Genomic DNA, 19,205 nt, shown 5'->3' with positions numbered 1-19,205 from the left:
CACACCTGAAGAGAAAACCAACACAAATGTTTTTGGCAATTTGCTTGGAGACCAGCTGTCATATTGCCACTAATCCAACAGGCAACAAGCAAATATTTCTTCCTGTAAACCTAGTGGTGAGACCTATACTGCGATTATAACTTCTTTTCCTGGAATAAATCCCCTGTCATTTTTTCAACTTCAGCACAATGCACTTCTAGATAGACAGTTATCTGTAACATCACGTTTAATCGGTTGAAAAAGGATGTCTTCTTAATGCTTCTGAAATTAAGAGGGCAAACGCTTACGCAAGCAATTTTCAGCAAATGCCAGATTTCCCGCTGCCTTTTCGCCTGCATCTGCATCACTGAATTGTCAGCCTCTTTGATATTATTCAGAGCCACTTCTATCTTTGGAAGCAAATCAATAATCTTCTGTTTACTACCCAACAGTTTGCTGTGATGGAAAAAGAACAGAAAAAAGATGTTGGACATCAATTTTTTTTGTCATCTAGACAACAGAAACAAAATGAATATAAGCTTTTTGGAAATTATTGCAGAAAGATACAATATGCATTTCATGTGTTGCCAGGATCCTGTGGTTCAAAGCTTCAGAAGCTGCATTGTCAGTACAGTGGTACCTCTGGTTACGTACTTAATTCGTTCCAGAGGTCCGTTCTTAACCTGAAACTGTTCTTAACCTGAAGCACCACTTTAGCTAATGGGGCCTCCCGCTGCCGCCGCACCACCAGAGCACAATTTCTGTTCCCATCCTGAAGCAAAGTTCTTAACCCGAGGTATTATTTCTGGGTTAGCGGAGTCTGTAACCTGAAGCGTATGTAACCTGAAGCGTATGTAACCCGAGGTACCACTGTACCCAGAAGCCCCAAGGATATGTGTGGATCTTAACATATAAATGAGCAGAAAAGGGACCAAAACGGTAACATTTAAACCTGCTTTTCAAAAGTACACAGCAAATACAACATGCACAAGATTTAATACAAGCAAGAAAACAAGCTGGCATTGAGGTTTCCTGGAAAACACTGCAGGAAAGCACTGCTGGTCTGCTGCTTTCCTACCAACAACACACAACTCCTCTTCGCCTACTGCTCCCACTCAATATCCCCCCTTCCCCTCGCAGTCCCCTTGGCTCCTGCTTTTCTCATTACTATTTTCTTCCTCTGTTCCTTTTACCTAGGTTTCTGCCTCCCCAATCCATCACCCTCCCAAATCACAAATTCTCTGGCTGTTTCACCACCTTACCTTTAGCCCCTTAGGAATACACACGTTACTCACACGGAGAGCAAAAGTATGTAGAACTAGGAGTGGAGAGATGCTTTTAACCCTGCTCCAGACATCGTGCCTTTTTCTTTTACTAACTGCATGCTGTACATGAAGAAAGCCCAACACCAAAGTACAGTGGTACCTCAGATTACATAGGCTTCAGGTTACATAGGCTTCAGGTTACAGACTCCGCTAAGCCAGAAATAGTGCTTCAGGTTAAGAACTTTGCTTCAAGATGAGAACAGAAATCGCGCTCCGGCGGCAGCGGGAGGCCCCATTAGCTAAAGTGGTGCTTCAGGTTAAGAACAGTTTCAGGTTAAGAACAGACCTCCGGAACGAATTAAGTACTTAACCCAAGGTACCACTGTACCTGCATGTGGGTAGAGATGCCACGTGATCAGAATACCAGATCACGCAAATCTCCTCCTTTTCAGCAGACATGTGCATTCTTACCACACAGCCGCCGTGCAAGGTTTCCATTGCCATCCAGTTATATTAGGGTGTTTTGATCAGGACGCCATAGCTATGTTTTTATGGAATTGCAATCAATGAAATGACATTTTACCGGTTCGATAAAATACCATTTCACCTATTCTGCCCATGCGCTCTATGGCTTTACTATCAGCTTGCATTTCTGATGTGTAGAGTTCTGTCCTATTCTAATTAACTCAAGACGGTTCTGGAAGCTTCTCTGTGTGAAAGAAGCAAGCAGAAGGTTTGTGATGTTTCGGTTCTTTTTCAGAAAAGCTGAGTACAGCTGGTTTAAACTGGTTATCTTATCTCTTTCTGTCTATGTCATGCGGACTATAAAAAGTAGGGCCAGGAACCTAAGTTTTACCTATCTCTTTCTATCTCTTTTCTTTCTGGTGTGGTGTTCTCTATATAGATAGTGTTAAGGTTTAGTCTAAGGCAGTGTTTCCCAACCGGTGTTCCGCGGCACACTAGTGTGCCGCGAGACGTTGCCTGGTGTGCCGTGGGAGGGAGGCAGGCGAGTCGGGCGGCGAGAGGCCTTAGGCGCCCTGCAGAAAGGCGTCCTCTTTGTGGGTGGGTTCTCCCCCCTCCCTTAGCGCATCGTATTTAGTTGGGGATTCTGGAGAGGGGGGCGGGGGCGCGCTGGCCCCGAGCGGAACAGACGCGCCGTCGTCCCCACCTCCCTCTCCTCAGTAGCTCCGAGCCGACTGACTGAGGGTGGGACGCGGCCAGTGGCGTCCTCTCTCTCGGCCTCCCAGCACCGCTTTTCCCGAGGCGGGCGCGCGCCTAAGGCTGAATGGGAGCAGCCTGGAGGCTTGGCGGCCTCTCAGCGGCTCATGACGGGCGTCCCCGAGGCGGGAGGTGCTGAGCAGGGGCTCTGCGAGAGGGCGCGAGGGATGCGTGGTGGTGCCTGCGTGCGCGTGACTTAAGAGGGCGACCTGCTGCCTCTCCTCTCTCTCCCCTCCCTCCCCTCATGGGTACGGAGTCCCCGGCACAGCTTGGCGCTACTACAGCTACAGCTGCTGCTGCTGCTCCTGCTTGGATGAAGGCGGCTGCTTCTTCCTAACGCCCAGCCTCTGAGGGACCGCAGTCTCCCGCCCTCTTTTTTTTTTTTTTTTTGGGCGGGATGCTGAGGTAAAGGATCCCCTCGCGCGCGGGCGGGCATCTCTTTGGGCAGGGCGCGTGTGGAGGCTTAAGGTGGGGAGTGTGGAGGGGTTGCCGCTTGCGAGGGGAGGGTTCATATTGTATTGGGCTGCGGTGTGGGCGACACGGCTCTCCAATGGCCAGCCCGCGGAGGAACATTGAGTTGGAGCATTTCGAGGAGAGGGACAAAAGGCGCACTGAATAAAGTATTTTATAATTTTTCATATTTCTGTTTACTTACTATTTCATAATAAAGTAATTATAAAATACTTTCTTTGTGTTTATTTGATTCCTATTAAAGAGAGTTACTTTATATATAGTCAATATAGGCACAGAGTTAATTTTTTAAACATTTTCTAATGGTGGTGTGCCTCGAGATTTTTTTCATGAAACAAGTGTGCCTTTGCCCAAAAAAGGTTGGGAAACACTGGTCTAAGGGACGCAGGTGGCGCTGTGGGTTAAAGCCTCAGCGCCTAGGGCTTGCCGATCGAAAGGTCGGCGGTTCGAATCCCTGCGGCGGGGTGCGCTCCCGCTGCTCGGTCCCAGCGCCTGCCAACCTAGCAGTTCGAAAGCACCTCCGGGTGCAAGTAGATAAATAGGGACCGCTTACCAGCGGGAAGGTAAACGGCGTTTCCGTGTGCGGCTCTGGCTCTGGCTCTGGCCAGAGCAGCGATGTCACGCTGGCCACGTGACCCGGAAGTGTCTCCGGACAGCGCTGGCCCCTGGCCTCTTAAGTGAGATGGGCGCACAACCCCAGAGTCTGTCAAGACTGGCCCGTACGGGCAGGGGTACCTTTACCTTTACCTTAAGGTTTAGTCTTATTGTAAGTTACTGTAAGTTTAAGTTAAATCTGCTGCAACTGGTTTTCTTATGGACAGTGCCAATCCTGAATGTATTGGATTTGTGATCATTATGCTCATTTGCCTTCAGGAGCAATAAAGCTCTGCTGGATGAAATATAATTGCCTCTGGCGCATTTTTTGGGAATCCTGCAACGTGTTTAAATTGTTACTCTGATAATTATACGCTGGAATCTGCTTTGGATCAATATTGAGTAGAATTTCTATGTCATTTACAACTTCCCAGTAACAATTAAAAGTTTTAATGTAAAGTTATAAATGGTTCAGATCCTACCTTAAAGCAGGGTTGGCTAACATGGGTCCTCCAGAGGTTAGATTTCAGCTTCTATTATCCCAGCCACTAGGCCAGGCATGGCCAAACTTAGCCCTCTAGCTGTTTTGGGACTACAGTTCCCATCATCCCTGACCACTGGTCCTGTTAGCTAGGAACAATGGGAGTTGTAGTCCCAAAACAGCTGGAGGGCCAAGTTTGGCCATGCCTGCACTAGGCATTCTAGCAGGGACCGATGATAGTCTGGACAACCACAGATTAGCCACCCCTGACTATTCCTCATTGTCAGGAGTACACAGATATATTCTTTTCCTCACAACCAGGATACAGTGGTACCTCAGGTTACATACGCTTCAGGTTACAGACTCCGCTAACCCAGAAATAGTACCTCGGGTTAAGAACTTTGCTTCAGGATGAGAACAGAAATTGTGCTCCGGCGGCACGGCGGCAGGCCCCATTAGCTAAAGCAGTGCTTCAGGTTAAGAACAGTTTCAGGTTAAGAACAGACCTCCGGAACGAATTAAGTACCATATTTTTTGCTCTATAAGGTAAAGGTAAAGGTACCCCTGCCCGTACGGGCCAGTCTTGACAGACTCTGGGGTTGTGCGCCCATCTCACTTAAGAGGCCAGGGGCCAGCGCTGTCCAGAGACACTTCCGGGTCACGTGGCCAGCGTGACATTGCTGCTCTGGCGAGCCAGAGCCGCACACGGAAACGCCGTTTACCTTCCCGCTGGTAAGCGGTCCCTATTTATCTACTTGCACCCGGAGGTGCTTTCGAACTGCTAGGTTGGCAGGCGCTGGGACCGAGCAGCGGGAGCGCACCCCGCCGCAGGGATTCGAACCGCCGACCTTTCAATCGGCAAGTCCTAGGCGCTGAGGCTTTAACCCACAGCGCCACCTGGGTCCCACTTTTTGCTCTATAAGACTCACTTTTTCCCTCCTAAAAAGTAAGGGGAAATGTGTGTGCATCTTATGGAGCGAATGCAGGCTGCGCAGCTATCCCAGAAGCCAGAACAGCAAGAGGGATTGCTGCTTTCGCTGCACAGCAATCCCTCTTGCTGTTCTGGCTTCTGAGATTCAGAATATTTTTTTTCTTGCTTTCCTCCTCCAAAAACTAGGTGCGTCTTGTGGTCTGGTGCATCTTATAGAGCGAAAAATACGGTACTTAACCCGAAGTACCACTGTATTTACAGGAAGCAATTTAAGAAAAACAAAACTAGAAACAGGCCTCTATGTGCCTTTTTGAGACTTATTTGTACACATCTAGCCTCTCTTCCCTTCAAAACTGTAAACAATGTAAACAACTAATTACTGTTAACACTAAGGGACAGAGATAAAAATCAACAAAAAGGTTGACTATAGAGTGGACACATCTTAAACTCAGGGCAGGCCTAACATTCCTCATGGGCTGTCATTATACCGTATTTTTCGCTCTATAGGACGCACTCGACCATAGGACGCACATTGTTTTAGAGGGGGAGAACAAGAAAAAAAAAATTCTCCCCCTCTCTGCTCAGCGCCTTCAGCGAAGCGGCAGGAGAAACGGAGCCCCTTCCATTTCTCCTCCCGCTTGGCTGAAGGGGCACTGTGCAACTCTCCCTCTCTGCTGAAGCCAGGAGAGTCTTGCTCTCCTGGCTTCAGCAAAAGGAACCCAACGCCTATGCCTGAAGCTTGGAGAGCCAGAGGGGTCGGTGCACACCAACCCCTCTTGCTCTCCAGGCTTCAGCGAAAGCAACGCGAAGCCTCCAGAGCGCCGAGGGAGCGCTCCCTCTGCGCTTCGGAGGCTTTGCGTTGCTATCGCTGAAGCCAAGGAGCCTGCATTCGCTCCACAGGACGCACACACATTCCCCCTTAATTTTGGGAGGGGAAAAAGTGCGTCCTATAGAGCAAAAAATACGGTATGTTTGCTTAGTCATACATCGGATTGGAATGAAGATGCGTGAATCTGCAGAAAGAGGGATGCACGTTGTACCTAAGATGTTTGAAGAGTTCCTTGAGCACGCGATCTTGAGTGTGAACTGTATGGACTATGATCTTCACCATCTCTGTGCTGTCACTGTAGGAATGATCTGAAAGGGATACCTGTCACGTGATCAGTACAGTGTTCCTCTTAAAAGCCATTTTTTTAAAAACCACCAGATAAACATCGAAAAACACTGACAAGAAGAAAAACTGATTTAAACATTTCCCGTTACTAAGCACTGGTTAGTTGTTCAGGACAAGTCTGAAATAGCAGGCTTGATAAACATAGCTAGAATATTTTGTAATCAAACAAACTTTCATTTCTAATGGTTGCTTCATGCCTCCCTCTTTTTCTTTTGCAATGAGTTTCACAGACTGTTGTAAACACCATTTAAAAAACTGCAGAAGTGATGTATTTAGGTGGCAAAAAGACGGAAACTCATAATTAATGCTACAGGAACGGGCAGCAGAAAGTCTACATATTCTAAATTCTTTCCCTCTAACTGAGATCCGTTAGAAATGATCATATAAACTTAGAAAATAATGGGGGGAAAAAACATGCAGGGCATGTAAGCAATTCAGTTGCTCACTTCTGCTTTTTCTAATCTGTTAAATTTAACATTCCAGAATGTTCCCGGGCTTGCTTAACATCCTTTGCCGACAACCTCTGTCCAGATCAGCACTTGCCTGCTTTACTGTTCTTTGCAAAACCTCCTATTTAACACAAAGTGTTCTGGAGCCATTTCCATACCTGGGGGCCTTGGTTTTAATTGCTTGTAGAGTTCTATAGCTCTTTGCTCACTGTAAAAAGATAAAAATTGTAAGCACAGTTTCCTCTCTCTCTCTCTCTCTCTCTCTCTCTTTTTTTTGCTATCAATTGTGACATTTCCAGAAATGAAATTGGTTTAGCCAATCAATCAATTGGTGTCACAGTGTAAAAGCTTTGAGTAAAGGGAAAAAACATGTATTTTTTTTCACCTGGTAGAAAGTAACGGCAGCTAATTCTCAGCACGTTATTTTGACTCACTCTTGGGGGTGGGGGGTTGGATCTGTTACGCACACAAAATTTGTGTATTAATCTCCTGTCCTCGTTTTCAAACTTGTTTTTATCCTTCTTTTTGTGTAAGTCACTTTTGGTTTCATTTTTTGGGGGAAATCAACTAATGATTTTCATCAAACATTTTCATCTTAAGCAAGATCGACGGGCAATTCCTACAGATACAGGTCTATCTGAAAGAACCCAATCTTCTCTCCAGTTTTCATGGTCAAAACTGGCTCTAAATAAATCACAAGATCATCCAGGGCTTTCATTACTATATGACCGCCTAGAAAAATGACAAGCAACCAGTCAATTTTGTGCACCAGAGATCCAGAATGAACCAACGGCTGAAGTCTTGACACATTTGTGTGAATTCACACAATGTGCAATTGAGACCCAGGACAGGTATCTAAGAAGGGTCAAGGAAATACTGGGTTCATCTATTAGATAGCAACTGTTTTAGGGCGTCATGTGGTTAATCACAATACAGTCATACCTCGGGTTACAGAAGCTTCAGGTTGTGTTTTTTCGGGTTATGGACCACCAAAACCTGGAAGTACCGGAAGTGGTTACTTCCGGGTTTCAGTGGTTACGCATGCGCAAAAGCGCTAAATCACGCTGCATCGCAACCTGCGTGTGTGCAGATGTGCCACTGCGGGATGTGCCACGGATCACATTCACAACCCAAGCATCCACTGTACCCTAGAAAAGTTACACACCCCAGTAGGCACTTTAGCATAGTGGAAAACGGCACTGATGTCAAACTCACAACTTGAGTGTTCAAAAGTCAATACAGTGGTACCTCGGGTTACGAACTTAATTAGTTCCGGAGGTCCGTTCTTAACCCGAAACCGTTCTTAACATGAGGCGCGCTTTCAATAATGGGGCCTCCCACTGCCGCTGCGCAAAGTTTGTAACTCGAGGTACTCCTTCTAGGTTAGTGGAGTTTGTAACCCGAGGTGTTCGTAACCCGAGGTAGCACTCTCTCATACTTCCAACTCTTAAATTGTTGCCCAATATTCTAAAAACAGATTTAAATATGTCTTTGATCTGCAAGATCTGAGGGCTGTATCCAACAAAGTTGTCCTGTTTGCACAAGGACTTCAATTTGCTCTGCAGGGCTGGGGGGGGAATCCAGAACAGACCTGGAAGGCAGGCAGGGGGAAGTAGGGGTTCCATTGCACAAGTTATACCCACAAACATTAGATATAACGCTGAGCAATTGGCTCAGGATTGCAAAATTTGTGAGAACTAATAATGAACAAAGTCTAGCAGCCATGTATTGTTGAGCAACTGAAAGGGAACATCTTCCTTGCTTTTTAAAATCGCAGGCAAGCAGCAAAACAATTAATGACTTGGCTGTTCATCACACCCAGTTGGTGGACTCAATCCTTGATGGGTTTTCACTGTCCAGAAACTGAACGCATGGTGTTTTTTTTAGTGCAAGTAGGGAGAAGCAACTCTCTCAGGCTTCTTTCCAGACCTTAAGTTCCCTACATATAAAAGGATATTTGCTCTATGCCAAAATTATAGTATTATTTTAAACAATGCTTTTTTCTAAAAAAAAATGTTTTGGGGTACTCTCATTCTGACTCAAGAAAATCACCATTTTATAGTTCAAATCGGGAAAAATACAGTAAATGGGCAAAGATTCACAAAATGTTTAGGGGTATGCGTACCCCTGCGTCCCCCCAGAAAAAAAGCCCTGATTTTAAATACATATACTATTATTAGCCATCTAGGCCCTGAAGAGTGGAGAGACTATAAAAAACATCCCCACACTAATACAATACAAAAGAATAAGATACTAACAAATAATGGAACACCTTAAACTTGTTAGCCTGCAAAAAATTACAAATGCCTATGAGAATAGCTTCTTTTCTTACAGATTCTCCATGAGTTCACCCTGACGTCGTGCATGGGGACTCCTCTGCAATTCTACAATCTCTGTGTGCAAAGCCATGATCTGCTCATCCAGGTAGCCAATATCTCCAGCCTGAAAACAAGAGAGAATTCTATACACTGGGAAGTATCTCGAGGGAGTTTCTCCTCCCACTTTTGATAGGAAAGTGTGTGCGTGTGCACACTGACGGTGGCGATTACTATGTGGTGGTAAGATTCTGCCGTGGTGAGGCAGACTGAAAGCCCTGGTTAATCATGGGACATTTGACAGCATTTTCATCTTCCATACCTGTTCACACTGCAAGGCCTTTTCTTCCATTTCTTTCCAGGCTTTCAGCATCTTTTCCGAGGCTTAAAGAAACGTATTTGGGTTAATTTAAAGCAGCAGCATGCGCTGAAAATAAACAGCCTTTATTTTTAAAAACATGCACATTTTGAAGTGGTGATGCTGATGAATTTCAAAAATCAGGGAAAATCAGATCCCCTTTTGAAAAACCTTGGCCAACTTATGAGCTCAAGCGTGGACCTGGCTCACAATGGGTTTACCTGCCAGGCTTGGATGGCGACAACTACAAGGCTTTGCTTGTCACCAGCCATTTCTCTCTGCCACTGGCTCCCTACTACTTTATAAGGCGAAATATGCTCTGAATAAGGAGGACTAGAAGAGGGCAGGAGGCAAGCTCCCCTGAATTTGGTCTAGCTGAATTTTGAAAGGTTATAGGAAGTAACGCAGCATTGCAGCCACAGTTGTGGGGTGGGGCATCCTTGTACAGATGGGTCTCTAAAGCAGATCTATCCTATAGTTAGAGCTGGCTTGCCCATAACGCACCTGTCTCAAGCGGTGGACGTCCCACCACTTCCACAGCAGAGAGGGAGGCATTCTGATGCATAGCACTCCACTTCTCTTCCGTGCTCCCGGGTGAATAAGCCAAGCAGCAACTCTCTGAGGAGCTCCCTGGCTCCCATTGAGTTCAGTGAGAGCTGGGGTGCAGTGGCAGCGGAAGTGGGGAGGGGATCACAGCGGGGCAGGAGGCAGCAATTCCATGCTGCCTTAGGTGGCCAAATGGGACAGGACGCCCCTTCCTATTGCTAATGCGGTCCTGAGCACCAGCTCCTCCAAACACTTACATATACCGTATGTCATCTGATCACTGTATTTCTCCAAGTCAAGGTGGATGCTCTGCTGAAAGAATTTCAGCTTTGCTTTCAGCTGCTGAGATGCTGACACCATGTTGTTTTTCATCTTGGTTAAATTGGCATTGTACCTAAGAAGACTCAGCCTAGACAAGCCAAACAAAGCAGGTGTTAGCAATTGCTTCATGGTGCGGAGAATTTCTATTGTGTCTGCATGGAGCTTTAAGAAGTCCACATCCCGGATGTCAGGTGTGGACTTCAGGTGGCTCCCCCAGGCCTATCTACATAGCCAGCAGGACTCTCCTAAGGTTACACCTCCTTTTCCCAGCCCTTACACTGGCCCTGCTCAGTGCTTTGGACTGGCTGAAATGTGCCCATGAATACCTCTTTCTTGCCCATCACTGACATGCAACCCCAAGAAAATGATCCATAAGTGAATATGGGAGTGAGGCTGAAAAAAGTTGTAGGGGGATTCAAAGCATGAGGTCCTTGTCTGCCTCGTCTGCTTCAATCCCCCCACACAATCTTACGCCATCAGGAAGCCACTATAATTCTCTTGTTAATGAACACTCACCATGCCCTGTATCCCATATGGATTTCACAGACACAAAGAAGTAAACTCTACATTTTTTTGAAAAAAACGAAGCTATGATGTTTTGGGTACCCTGAACACACACTTGCCACCCTGTCTCCCGCTAATCTCGGTTACTGAATCGCTGGCTTACATTGCAGCTCTTTGCCCTTGGAACAGCCGGCTGTAATCTTCTTTTAGTCCAATGATGTAATGCACAGCTTCAGCCCATATCTTACGAAGCTGCACAATGGGCAGCTGAATTTTGCTCTCTTGCACTGTGTGAGGGAAAAGGAAGGAAACATAACAGCCATCACTACTGAAAACATTAAGATCTGTAATATAAAAAGCTACCAGTGCATATTTATTAGAGGCAACCCAGAACCAGAACAGTTATAATGTTTAACTGCCTAAACAAGAGACATTTTCGAATTGCACTTAAAAAGAACACCTGAAATCTAACACACCGCCATATCAAATGGCAAAACATGAGATTCAGTTCTACTGCTGATTTCGGCTTGTGGGGATGTCTAGGCTGGTCCCTCCACTGGACTGATCAAACTGCACAATAAAATTGCTGTTGTAATGTTTAAAACAAAGATTGGAGTTTCCCATGGGACTCATAAAGCAGGAAATTGTGGGAAAGCAGGACTCAGCAGCTATGTTGCTCTTCCAGACCTGATTCTTCAAGTACAGGGAATATAGTTTTAATTGCTATAGAAGACTTTCCATCCGTTTCATACACAAATGGAATATTCCCTTCTACCTTGAAAAAAGCTATCACTACATAGTGCAGGGAAGCTTTGCTCTTCTTGTTTCTAGACTGCCTTCACCGAGGCGAAAGCTGCCTGAGGTGCTGCTAACGCAACTCTCAAAGGTACAAAGGAACGAGAAGACTCTCATCCCACCCACTGAGGGATGAAACAAGAAGGGAAATGAATAGCTAGATTTTGGACCAAAAGAAAAGGCTGGTGGGGCAAGGATGAGGGTAAAACTCTTGCACATAAATAACAGACCGAGATAAGGTAAAGGTAAAGGTACCCCTGCCCGTACGGGCCAGTCTTGACAGACTCTGGGGTTGTGCGCCCATCTCACTTAAGAGGCCAGGGGCCAGCGCTGTCTGGAGACACTTCCGGGTCACGTGGCCAGCGTGACAAAGCTGCATCTGGCGAGCCAGAGCTGCACACGGAAACGCTGTTTACCTTCCCGCTGGTAAGCGGTCCCTATTTATCTACTTGCACCCGGAGGTGCTTTCGAACTGCTAGGTTGGCAGGCGCTGGGACTGAGCAGCGGGAGCGCACCCCGCCGCAGGGATTCGAACCGCCAACCTTTCAATCGGCAAGTCCTAGGCGCTGAGGCTTTAACCCACAGCGCCACCTGCGTCCCACAGACCGAGATAAAAATGAACAAAAACATGGGAAGTCCAAAAATATATGGCATAATTGGTTTGTTCTCGTAAGAATGTCTTATTAATGGTCTTAAGTTCCTCATAAAACTAGGTGTGATTAGCTGGATTTCAAACATTGTATTTGGCAATTAACGCACACAAAAATGTCTACTATAACAATTAATGCTTCAAAAATCCTAACTAAGGAAATGCAAGGAACGTCACCTCTGAATACACTGCTCTTGCAACTATTATGGGCTGAATTTGTGAAACAACTGACCATTGTGTTCCCCTTATGGTAATGGAATCATGAAATATATTAGTTACACTGCGTCACAGCAGATACAGAACAATTAGTACTCCTAAATAGTATTTTATTACTACTACTCTGAAAGTTATGTCCCTGTTCATAACAACTAATAATCAGGTCTGAACTGCAATATACTTACCGATATAATTTACACAGTCAGACAGACTCCTAGAAGCAAAGGGGCCTTCATAGATAGTTTTGCTTTTATCAAACAAATAAACCATGTAGCTATCCCAGCCTCTCTGCCAAGAAGAAAAGATAAACAAACAAGTCAAGAATTCCCACAGAAACCTTGAATAAGCAGCTATAATTCAGAGAACTGTGATTACGGTACACACTTAAGAAAAAAAACAGAGGCGGCCACTCCAGGCACAAGTCAACTGTGCAAAACTACGTGGATTGTGTTAAACTACCGTATTTTTCGCTCTATAAGACGCACCAGACCACAAGACGCACCTAGTTTTTGGAGGAGGAAAACAAGAAAAAAAATATTCTGAATCTCAGAAGCCAGAACAGCAAGAGGGATCGCTGTGCAGTGAAATCAGCAATCCCTCTTGCTGTTCTGGCTTCTGAGATAGCTGCGCAGCCTGCATTCACTCCATAAGACGCACACACATTTCCCCTTACTTTTTAGGAGGGGAAAAATGAGTCTTATAGAGCAAAAAATACGGTAAATTGTTGTGCAAGCAAAAGTTGCTCCTAGCACAACAAGACCATCCTTGTTCTCCCCCAGCTCACACGCCCCAGACTACTCCCAAATTTGCTCTGGATGGGCAGATTTAGGGCGCACACAGAAGGAAAAGGTTCTGCCCCACAAGGAAAATCCATGTTCTGACAGAACTGACTGTAGGCAGGATTCACAAATTGCAGGGAGTTGGACTAGATGACCCTCAGAGTACCTTCCAACTCTACAATTCTATTATTCTATGTTGAATACGACTCTTTGAGTCTGAATAGTCAATATTTTAATTTTTTTGTCTCAACAGAACCAGAAAACTCATGTATGAACTGAAAAAGATACAAGGAGTACAGGGGAAGAGCGGAGGAAGAAGAAGAAGAAGAGAAGAGTTTGGATTTGATATCCCGCTTTATCACTGTCCGAAGGAGTCTCAAAGCGGCTAACATTCTCCTTTCCCTTCCTCCCCCACAACAAACACTCTGTGAGGTGAGTGAGGCTGAGAGACTTCAGAGAAGTGTGACTAGCCCAAGGTCACCCAGCAGCTGCATGTGGAGGAGCGGGGAAGCGAACCCGGTTCCCCAGATTACAAGTCTACCGCTCTTAACCACTACACCACAGAAACTTCCCCCTTAACTGTAGGCAAATGAAAGGCTGTGCTCTGGTGCAAATACTGGAATATATTCCCGTTTACTGGAATGAAAAAGGGAAACTTACTACGCCATCAATAACACACTGAGAGGCTGGCTTCCGAGGGTCTAGGCAAATTCCCATCTCAAGCAAAAGCTCTTGGTTCCCTGTGCTGATCCCAGTCTCCGACTCAATGCGAGACTGGAGAGAATGGAGACTTTCCTCAGGGAGCAATGAAAAAGACAGGATCTTGGCAGATGTCATATTTAAGATGTGAACTATCTGAAAAGGAAAGAAGGGCACACATGCTTAACCCCAAACCAGCAGTAATTTAGTCAGAGAAAACCAAAAGGAAAACCAACTCTTTGCCCCCCAAAAAGAAGATGATTATATACACATACATAAAAATGCCTATGTATGTTATATCACTCTTAGCAGAAATCCCTCTAAGCAGAATTCAGGAGTTTGTCTCTACCTAACGTTGCTAAGAAGTTGATTTTTTAAAAATTTATTATGTAAGCCTCCAGTATTAAAATTATTTAAATAAAAGTTTGGGTTAACAGTGCCTTCCCCGGAAGATCTAATAGCCTTTCTTCTCCCCCCAACTCCCACAGGCTTGCTTCTACAAATTGCCAATGGTATTTTCTAGCCTTTAGACCAGGGCTGGGGAACCTTCAACCCATGGACCAAATCTGGCACAGGTTCAGGTTCCAATTTGGCCCATTAGGCAGTTTCCCTCAAACCACACCCACCCGCCCTGCACCTAATGTTGTATGTGAAACCAGGTGTGAGGTAGGGAGAGCCATGGCTGGATTGGAGTGTGACAGTTTCCTGTTCGGAACTTGACAATGCAACTGAGTGCTGCAGAAAGCAGCAGGCCTGAGGTCACTGCCCATCAGTTGACAGGCAGTGACTCCAAGGCTGCTGATCAGCACTAAGTCCTGCCTGATACTTGGAAGTCCTTATTGCCATCACCTGATGACATTGTGATGACAGATGAGTGGCTATATTTGGTCTGCTAGCAGCAGATGAGATAAGGAGGGCTGACCCACTGGCCAGATCGGGTTCCCCACCCCTGCTTAGCCAAAGGAGAGCGTTCTGCCACAGCACTGCAAAAATTGTGTTACGAGATTTCAGAGAACAAATGAAGGTAGCTTACTAGCTTGTGTAATGGTAATGCATTTAAACAACCTCTTTTTAATCCGGGCATGCCATATCAGAACTTACCTTCAAACCCAGTATTTGATCCATTAATTGGAAACATCTCAAATTACCAGTTTCTGGGTCTGGACCACCCCCCCTCTGCTGTGGATCCCAATTTAGCATCAGTTGCAGCCAGCTCTCCATCATTTCTACAATTATACTAAGCCAAAAACAAAAGCACAGTAGACAATGGTTAACAACTGTCACCCATGAACAACTGTTAATGCCTAGTTTATTGAAAGATCTTACTTACTAGATACTTACTAGTGTAAGCATATAATGTACATTATGAACACAAGGATGCCAGAACCAGTAAGAGGAGGAGGGGACAGACATTTGTGTAAGATTAATAAACCACAGAACAGCTTTGACATGGATATATTTCCCATACATAAACCAACAAAATTGACTGATATGGGCACAGTATCCTCCATGACATTAATCTGGAAAAGAACATCAGATTTGTATCTAGCCAATTTAGTTTTCTTTTTTTCGAAATTCTCTTGCATATGCCACACTTCTTTAGAGTTTTTAGAGAAAACATGGAACACAGAAAACATGGAACACAGAAAACATGGAACACAGCAGTCAGAGTGGTTAAAGACCTCTGTGGTCAGTTTCTGATTCCCTGCAGCCCAGAAAGAAATAAGAGATGCCAGAGAATGAAAGACCATCAAAAGCATTACTTGCCTACACAGGGAAGAAAGCTTTGCAAAGTGAGATTTCCAGTGAAGCTATGCTTTAAAAAGGCATCCCTCTGTGTGTGCATAAGTGAGGAAAATGTTGTAAAAAGTGTAGATGTAAGCGCAAGAGAGAGAGAGAGAGAGAAAGGCAGGAGGAGTTTGTGGTGGTAATGAACTGAAAATAAGTAACACTATTTCATTTACAGTCAAAGAAAAAAAGATAGTGGGGTTATTTTAGTTTCACCCACTGCCAGCATGTGACCACCCCCAACAAATTCTCTCTGAGGGAATATATCCCCTTCAGGGAAAAAAGGTTGCTCATTCTTACTCCAGAGCTTCAAAAGACAACTATCATTTTAGATGAGGCATGCTACCTGTAACCAGTGCTTTTTTTCTTAAAAAATGTTTAGGAATACTCTCATTTTCCTACTCATAATGAAATACTGCCCCTCAATGAGGCCAAACTTAAGGTTCACAGAATGTTTAGGGGAATACATATCCCCGAGTCCCCCAAGAAAAAAGCACTGCTTGTAACTATCAGAGAAAAGCAAGCTAGAATGTATTTGGACCAGAATATACTTTGGTAAAAGATTATACCTTAGAACCTCCACCTGACACTGTATTAAGAAAAAAGAGCGGCTGAACAGGTTTGCACTACAGAATTCGAGCAATTTAAAGGGAAGCAGGGGATTTAATGTTACCTGCAGAGGCTGTTGGGATTTGGCAGATGAGGACTGAATCTAACTTCCCCAGTCATCTCTTCCCACGCAAAAATGTATTTCGGATCTTTTTTCTTGATTTTATCATGCCTGTAGAAAAACAGTGAATGAAGGATTGAAAAATAACTGACAACTCAACACACTGTGAAAGAGATTACAGTAATCCCTTATCTTATGTAGAGGATTCAGTTCCAAGGGTTACGTGTACAAACAAAAATTGTGTATAGCCAAAAGCTTGGAGCTACCCCAAAGATGATCATGTGCTACCAGACAGAAACCCACAATTTACTTGCTAGCTCACCAGGGGCTATGCCTCCGCCCTCTGGTGAGAAAAATACCCAGCATCCCCTTTCCCTGACCCTCTTACGCAAACTCGGGTTGGGAGAAAACAACGGCAAGAGTTTCTCCTGTTCTTCCTTATTCTATTCGTACCTTAGTGTATGTGAGATAAGACTCCTCTCCCCCCCCCCAAGTCCTTTGCATTTGCTAGGACCTCCCCAACCCTTTCAAATGGGAGAAATTCATTCTGCTGCCTTTAATCCTCTTCATATCTCAGAGGGAAGATTATGACAGTCACAAAAGAGGCTGGCTAGTAAGCCAAGTCAATACGTATGAATCCATCACCAGCGATACCCTTGGCTGAATCAATAGGTACTTGTGACACCCACACAGCCACATTCAACACAGCACGCATAATTGCTTCCTTGGAGTGGCTATGACCCCTTCATTTTCTAAGGAACAGAACATTGCCCCATGAGTGCTTGAATATTGCAGTAACGCTGCAATATTTAGCAGCTGCAACACGAGCTGGTGCAAGTGCATTTAGATCCCCAGCAACTGCTCTCCACAAAACGACAGCCTGGAAAGCTCTTGACCAGCTGAAGGTATTATGCCAGATAAGTGAGAGACTTATTTGGGGAAGGAATATTCACAAGGAAAACCCTTTTCATTTCCTCTTGTCTTCAAGATGGGTGGTCTCTTTCCAAGTAGTTCACTCCCAAAAGAGGGGCTTCCCAGGTATATGCAACACTGACATGATTTTACTCTATTAGCTCTTCTCAGGTGGACAGGAAAGGCAAGCAATTGTCCAGTAGCCCGTTAGTTTGAGAAACAAAACTCTTACCAGGTAAAAGGCTGCTGGTTATGTAAAAATGGTCTAAATCCTGCAATGCTCTCAAAGACAACAGTTCCAAAGCTCCAGAAGTCTACAGAAGTTGTATATGGCTTATTATCAAAGAGTTCTGGTGCCTTAAAAAAAAAAAGTAAACAAGAAGCAATAACAATGGCAATAATAATAATTTTTATGATTTATACCCTGCCCATCTGACTGGGTTGCCCCAGCCACTCTGGGTGGCTTCCAACATAATATAAAAATACAGCGAGACATCAAACGTTAAAAACTTCCCAATACAAAAAAATTATGAAGAACACGGCAAGTATTTTGCTATAATTCTATCGTTAAGGGATGGAATGTATAATGCATAGAAATAAAAACGGGGGCAGTTTTTGCTGCAGTGCACTACATCTTTAAAAGTCTTACCAAATACTGTAAGGTGCCAACAAAAGAGGTGCATAAGCTTCCTTGATCCAGATCCTTGGCATATCCCAAGTCTATTATTTTGTGAATTATCTGGAAATGAAATCAAATACAGTATGTTCGTCATTTATGCTACTTGACCTTTCTGCTGCTTTCAACATCAAATCAAACATCTTCACCCATGTCAGTTTTAGGAGCTCTGCAATTTGCTCAGTTAAATTAAATTAAATTAACAAAATGCCTCAACCACTTTTCAATTACTGGTACCAAAGTGACGTACAGACCCATTTTCTTGTCTCCCCATCCTTCATGTTTCTTTACAAACTTCTTTGTCCCTCTTACGTCTCCTCCAAGTTTTTGGATCATTCCTTTCCTCTTCACACTTTAGGAAATTCTACCTTGGCCCCAAGCAGCCTCAAGAATGCCAAGCCATCTCTTTTTACTTTCCCTTACTTTTAATTTTGCCAGCTGTCTTTTGACATCTGAATATCACCTTAAACTCTGTGTGACAGAATCACAATTCTCACCCAAGTCTTCTTAGGTACTTTATTCTGTTTTACTGGTGTTTGTTAAACTACCTCTCATAGCCTGCAGCTTAAGGTTCATATTTCTCTCTCTCTTTGGTTTTTAAGAACAGGTTCATATTTGATTCCTTTTTTCCCTTGCTTCTCACTGTGAATCTGTGGTTAAAGCCAACACCCACTGACTATGGAAAACTCACCCATGCCTAGATACCAATAGCACAAAGACTTCCCATTTACTAAAGATATTTACAAGGAGGGGAATTTGTGTTTTTACAATTAATGTCATTTCTTTTATACTGTAATCTTTTAACTAGTCTTTGCCATCTCCATGCTGACTTCTGATCTTCCATTCTGAAGTCTACAACCAGAACCGTCTGATTAGTTGCTTTAGCAGGACTCAATGACGTAAACTAACAGTCATTATCCATACTACTCTTGCCCCAGAATCTCACCAACCTGAAATCATTACTGAACTGTAATCTGCTGTCTAGCTCAATTTATTCAGTTTTAAACATAATCCTCCCTTGTATTGGATTGCATCACTTAAGAGCAATAAACTACTTCCTTCCTTCCTTCCTTCCTTCCTTCCCTCCCTCCCTCCCTCCCTCCCTCCCTCCCCCCCTCCCTCCTCCACATGGGCAAGGCAGGGAACATCCATATACCACCCCCTCAACCATTTGATTCAACTGCCACAGAGGGCCGTAACAGCACATAGCCCCAGAGAATTGCACAAAGTGAAACAAATGGCATTGCAGTAGAAAGATGAGGAACCTACCAGGGCTACTAGCACTAGGAAAATTTGAAAATTTACTCCCCACAAAGATGACAGTCAAGAGACTCTGTTCACATGTACTGTGGAAGCTGGCTTAAGGTGCAATGCCAAGTCATGGAGAAGCATGAACGAATTCTGCACATAGGGCA

General features: G+C 44.5%; 1 protein-coding gene across 1 annotated transcript in view; it reads right to left on the bottom strand.

Moving 5' to 3' along the window:
* CHUK (component of inhibitor of nuclear factor kappa B kinase complex) overlaps positions 1–19,205 on the bottom strand; it is a 32,985-nt gene that overhangs the window by 5,719 nt on the left and 8,061 nt on the right. Inside the window, exons 6-18 of the mRNA XM_079975181.1 lie at positions 17,764–17,853; positions 17,347–17,471; positions 16,206–16,313; positions 14,846–14,981; positions 13,706–13,900; positions 12,452–12,554; positions 10,770–10,893; positions 10,039–10,190; positions 9,200–9,261; positions 8,895–9,004; positions 6,721–6,770; positions 5,980–6,076; positions 288–435 (exon numbers count right to left, since the gene is read on the bottom strand). Of these exons, the coding sequence (XP_079831307.1) occupies positions 288–435; positions 5,980–6,076; positions 6,721–6,770; positions 8,895–9,004; positions 9,200–9,261; positions 10,039–10,190; positions 10,770–10,893; positions 12,452–12,554; positions 13,706–13,900; positions 14,846–14,981; positions 16,206–16,313; positions 17,347–17,471; positions 17,764–17,853 (1,500 nt within the window). The remainder of the gene's footprint in view (positions 1–287; positions 436–5,979; positions 6,077–6,720; positions 6,771–8,894; positions 9,005–9,199; positions 9,262–10,038; positions 10,191–10,769; positions 10,894–12,451; positions 12,555–13,705; positions 13,901–14,845; positions 14,982–16,205; positions 16,314–17,346; positions 17,472–17,763; positions 17,854–19,205) is intronic.

The sequence above is a fragment of the Podarcis cretensis genome (genome assembly GCF_951804945.1).
Source record: "Podarcis cretensis genome assembly, chromosome: 5".
Classification (NCBI taxonomy): Eukaryota; Metazoa; Chordata; class Lepidosauria; order Squamata; family Lacertidae; genus Podarcis; species Podarcis cretensis.
This window is presented reverse-complemented; position numbering and strand designations above follow the sequence as displayed.